Source organism: Schistocerca cancellata, chromosome 5 (genome assembly GCF_023864275.1).
Source record: "Schistocerca cancellata isolate TAMUIC-IGC-003103 chromosome 5, iqSchCanc2.1, whole genome shotgun sequence".
NCBI classification, from domain to species: Eukaryota; Metazoa; Arthropoda; class Insecta; order Orthoptera; family Acrididae; genus Schistocerca; species Schistocerca cancellata.
Window position 1 is genome coordinate 710354635 of NC_064630.1, and position 5710 is coordinate 710360344.

The 5710-nt window shown below is 40.4% G+C and overlaps 1 protein-coding gene across 1 annotated transcript; it reads right to left on the bottom strand.

Moving 5' to 3' along the window:
* Positions 1–3843: 3843 nt before the first annotated feature.
* On the bottom strand, positions 3844–4678 carry LOC126187965 (uncharacterized). The gene has a single exon (XM_049929347.1). It carries the CDS (start codon positions 4674–4676, stop codon positions 3867–3869), a length of 810 nt encoding a protein of 269 aa, XP_049785304.1. The 5' UTR covers positions 4677–4678; the 3' UTR covers positions 3844–3866.
* Between the last annotated feature and the right edge of the window lie 1032 nt (positions 4679–5710).

Below are 5710 nucleotides of genomic sequence, written 5' to 3' on the forward strand. Positions count from 1 at the left end.
ACTCGGTCATACTAGATACCGTATTAGCTCCGAGACCTGGAAGATTAACGGGAACGTAACACAGAACAATTTTTGTCTTTCCCAATGGACCATAAAACCTAAAAATGTTGTACATAGTTATTATATCAATGTCAGCAGCATAGAATCTGTGCAACTAAAGAACGTGAAGGTTTTATTGGCGCGTCGCTGTCGTATGATTAATATCATCTCGTGTACTTAAAAATGATGAGTTTAAAGTATTGACGTCGTACCGTACAGTAGACACGGGAAGTATCAATCACAGCATTTTCATATGTTTCATTCTTTTTTTTTGAAAATGAGTTTCTTTAAAGTTCGTCGCTTAGTAATTCTACGTTCAGAAGCTGAAATTATATTCGCCATCCAAGCAGACACCTTTAGTGCTACCGCTGTCGCTGTCAGTGAGGCTCATCATTAATTTTGAGTGCTGTATAGAGCATAAACGTATGAGAGTATTATTTTCCTGATGCATCGTAGGTCGGGAAATAAACGCAGCGTATTTTAATACTTGAGGACTACATGCTTTGGACAAAAAGATGAAAGTTAAGACAGCCATGTTATCTTGAAAATTTTGTTAATGTTGCAGGAGAGCGACACTTGTCGTTTACAACTGCTAAATAATTTACATTCAAATAAATAAACGTAATTATCATAAACTCTTTGATACTTTATTATTTACTACAACATGTCTGTTTAATTTCAAATGCCTTGCTCTATTTTCATATTTCACAAGTTTTGCTGCAACTGCAAACTGCTACGCCAGCTTCTCAAGGATAGCTCAAAAAAACTCAAGTCGTCTGTGACAGGAATTTAAAAGAGACGTATTCCGCATGTTATAACTAGCTGCACTACACTCCTGAGGGAGTAATAGGAGTTCTTTTTTCCTTATTTTTCACTGTGAAGTACAGAGCTCCTCGGTGTTCTTGTACATTCTAGTTCCTTAGGATGTTGGGATGCAGCACATATTACGAGTTCTGTATGCACAGTTCTCATCGGCAACTAGCACAACAATAAGTTGCTCAAACCACAGCTCTTTGCGCAGACAGAAAATCCTGACTTTGATTCATAGTAGACAGTGTAAATTAAGACGAAAATCTTGATTGACGCACTACAATGCCAGGTCACATTTTCTGTCATAATGTGTTTGCTTGATGTGCTGTGATTTGTTTTTCTTTAAGTACCGTCTTTTCCAGCTATTCAATGAATACTCTTATCATTAATGCGTTTCTTTCAGTGAATCAATTAATTTTTATTTTTTTATACTGTATGCTACGATAGCAAATAAACAACGAAGAGACTGAAAGTGCGAAAAAAATTATGCTAAAAGTAGATGAATATCAAAACGGTAAGCAAACATTAGATGACCAATGATAAGCTGCAAGACCATACACGTACCGAAGAATGGCATCCGATTAAATCTAAATCTTAAGTGGCATACACCATACCTAATATATTGAAATCTAAACACGATGAAATGTCAGTGTTAGAAACAGTGTTGCTGTCTTTAACTTACGTATAAATCTGGAATGAGTGAGGATACTCGCAGCCAGTTTACCAAGACGTATCTTAAAAGTAACAGGCCAGATAACAGATCATATTCACCCACGGTACGGGACTAAAAGTCCCACCGCCTCACCTTCACCTGCCCATGTTAGGCAATAAATTCTGCCTGACTCATGTAGTACTATCACCGTCAGAGGGTGGTACGGGACTACAAGTCCCACCGCCACACCTCCAAAGTGAATTGCAGTGACGCAGTCACCGCACAGTGGAAATTTACTGGCTCACCAACACAGTTAGACCGCAATAGACCGGTGATGCTGTATTGTAACTTATCACCCCGGACTACAAGTCCATTTAAAAAAAAAAAAAAAACAGATCATAACTTCATTGTATAAACTACACCAGTATTTATCGAGTAGACTGGTGGAAGGATATTATGGAGGGATATGTGGGCTTTTAATACTGCCCAGACGACAATCTCATTAGAGATGGAGCTTAGTCGTGGATTGGACAATTGCATACTTTGCGAAAATAAGTTAAAAAAGCAAATATAAGATCATAAACCTATCGTATTAAAATATAGACGGGTAATTTCAAGTAGTGTAACAATAGAAACGAGAGAACATCTGTTTCAAATACGATTGCAAGTTTTAATGTAATTAATAATCTGTCATTATGTGTTTTGCGATTTTTGGTTAACCAGATAGACCTTATTTACAGTGGCAAATTATAATATGCTATAAAGCCATATTCTATGTTTAAAAAGGGCAAAATTCTAGCAAAATGTGACTTATATTTGCGGAAATGAAAAGTCGTAAAATCAAAGCGACCGAAAAGTATTTAATACTCCCAACAAAAACACTGAAATATACAAGTGTATGACAGGAAAACTCTTAATGTAAATCGATGTGATATTTTGATATAACTATTATCAGTTTGTCTTTGAAACAGCATTTGCTTATATAATATCGTGGCACAACAGAACAAACTGAAGGAATATAGAACTGAATGTATTTATCAAGTCCACTGTTGTGTTATGTGTAAACTTCATTCCTTACTGAGTATTTGAAGTTATCACTGCCTGATTTTAAGAATAAATATGTATATAATGTGTATAATACTTTTAATAATAGCACTATGGTTGACTTATTTAACAAAACTGCAGCTGCTCACATATATTACCAGGGAAATACGTACAGAAATAAATTATATGGTTAGAAATAGCTAGATCGTACGAGAGCACGAGAACTTCTTCTTGTGTAGGATGAACGTTGCTTACAAAAACAGTATTACATTTCCAGACTTGTGCAAAACTACTAAATATCTTTCCTAATTGGTAGAGTTCCGAAGCAGGTGTGGAAAAGTTTTCTAGGCTTTTGATCTCAATATATATTAAATAGAGACAGCATGATCAACGTTTTACACCTTTCATTTTGGTTCTCAGACCAAAAGCTGTAGCAAAATACTCTCTCCTTTCTATTAAGGGCTACTTGAGCTTCATTATACCCTACACAATATGTGGGCATAAATGAAATCTAACGTGGTATACTGTTAACGCGGTTCCAATTTACGCACTCACTGTGTGGGGTTGCTGTTTTCTGCTGAAAGACACAACAGTACCTTACTCTGACACAAGTTTTCTTGAATTTTTTGTGACATGACTCACGTACAATGGTGTCGTATTAAAAAAAGAAGTAAAGGAAGAGAGGAAGAAGCATTGTGGTTCAGTGCAGAATCGACGACAATGTATTTTCAGATAATGTTTATTTTAAAGAAATGTTTGTCGTATAGAATACCAAACACAAAAGAAACCGAACGGGCTAATTTTATGAAATCGTTCACAAGTGGCAAAGCCTCTGCAATAATAATAAAAGCAGTTTAAACTAGTTTTCAGTTCTTACTTTAATTTAATGGGAGTTCGTTTGCCTTATCATTTGCAATAATAAAACTGTTATTATTGGAAGCTATTAATTTACAATACAGTATCTGTGAAATTTTAAATACGAGAAAGTGAGTTTAATAGCACGGTGTGTATATTTTAGACGGTATGATTCCTTGGAATACTTATTAGCAATAACATATGTAATAAATGCGGGCATGACGTCAAATGTCACTTTTCTGCTGTAAGTCATGAACTCAATATCCAATTGGAATAACTGTGAAACAAATTATGAACACAAAAACACTAAACAACAAAAATACTTCGAGAGACTGTAATATTTATTTTTTTTTACTTTTTTTTAATTTACACTGTGGATCGAGAAACGAAAATGAAATTCTAAACAAACATTAAACTTTCCACACAAGATAAAGTTAGTCAGAACTATGCAGCACTTTAACGTAATTTATCGACCAAAGCGGGGACCGAACCACAATCCAGGATGCTTAGCAGCCCTCTGGTCCCGCGTCGCGACTCCATCGTCGTACAGATCCTCAGTCTGCTCCTGCTTGTCCACATCTACACTGCGACCGGGACGGGGTCCGAACCATAGCATGTCGTCCACTTGGGCATCACTGCGCCGACCAACTCGGGGTCCGAACCACAGACCGGGCGGCTGGGCACGCCTGTCTTGGCGCTGGGATCCACCGTCCTTGAACTCCCTCTCGTCGTCCGTCCAAAGCGCGTCTTCACCTTTTGGCTGTCTGTCCGCGCTGCGACCCACTCTCGGTCCGAACCACAGTGCTGGGGACTTGGCCGCCCGCTTTTCCACTTGGGGCAGCCACTTCAGGGGAGCGTCAACACCACAGCTGCTTCGTCGTCCGTACCGTGGACCGAACCACTCCCCAGGGTCTTCGTGTATCGCAGCTTCTCGCTGGACGACTTCTCGCGCCGACCCTGCAGGGATGTAACTCTCCTCTAGCATTGCTAACCACGGTCCCTCATTTGTTCTCGATTCATCACCGATCACATTCCGTCCATCGACACGAGAATCGAACCCCGGCGCCTCTCTACCTCTGCGAAACGGCGCATTCGGGGCCTCACCATCGGGACGATCTTCCACGGTTTCTTCATTTCTGTCGTGCGAAGCCACTCTGCTGTCCTGGGACGAGGACTGCGAATCATCCTCCGTCAGCGCGGATTCTGCCTTCGTGTCGAGAACTCGAGCAGCAGTCGCCAGAGCCAGCAGCAGGAACAGCTGAGCACCTCTCGGCATGATGGCAGGTGAAGTTCTGTGGCCACAACACCCACTGCCGTGCGCTTTATACGGATCGGGGCCCACCCCGCTCGAGGCAGGTAGCTGTGGGGAGCTCCGATATTGCGGCTCCGGGCTTTAGTGGGACAAATGGCAGACGCCCCCTCCTTCCCTTCCAGCGCAATTACGTCGCCGTTCCTCATTTCGAATTCCTGGAGGGCACTGTTTCGCTACCTACTCTCATGAGCTCCCTTTCTCAATGGAGCCAGGAGCGGTTTGCCGCGACCACGATCTACTTGCAGAGCAGTGTTGGAAAACTTCCACAAGTCAATAATAACATTTTCAAGGCAGAGCGTCTTACCAACAGCAATCAGATCGCACTTAATGTTGTCTACATTGTTTACCGTGATCACGATCATAAGTCAACGGATTCATAAATAACTAGTACTATAAATAAAATTCATAACCAATACAACCAGTACAAGGTAAAATCGATACCCTTATCTAGCCTTGTAATTAGTTTACGTCTACAGTTATTAGGTCTACAACTTCGCTTCCGTGATTCTGCAATAGGTGGCTGAAGCGACAAGTGGTGGTGTTAGTGGTACGTCATAAGCCCATAAAATAAGCCTAAACATTTTTAAAAATAGCGTTATCAAAATATTACTTAATTTGTGATTGCATCATAAAGTTATTCTCGACTGAATACGTCAAATTACGAGCCCAGTTCTGGCCATTGGTGGTAAATTTCAATTTTATACTCTAATATGAAAAATCTGTCGCTGAAGCTCATAAGATGCTCGATAAGACATATGATGAGGCATCTAGTAACGAACGAACGTCCATAGGATGGTTTCAACGCTTCAAGACGTCGTCGGCCGGCCTGGCGGTGGAAGAGAGAAGGTTTTCAGAGCTACCGCAACCAACGGAAACAATCACAGGAAATCGTTATCGAAAGCTACTGATGCTTTTAAGCCGAGCACTGAAAGACAAATGGCCACAGCGTAGCAATACACATAAAAAACTGATATAACAGCATGACAAGGCCCGATCCC

What these genes read in the sequence shown, in the direction of transcription:
- LOC126187965 (XM_049929347.1), bottom strand. Translation starts at nt 4,676, where the DNA reads ATGCCGAGAGGTGCTCAGCTGTTCCTGCTGCTGGCTCTGGCGACTGCT.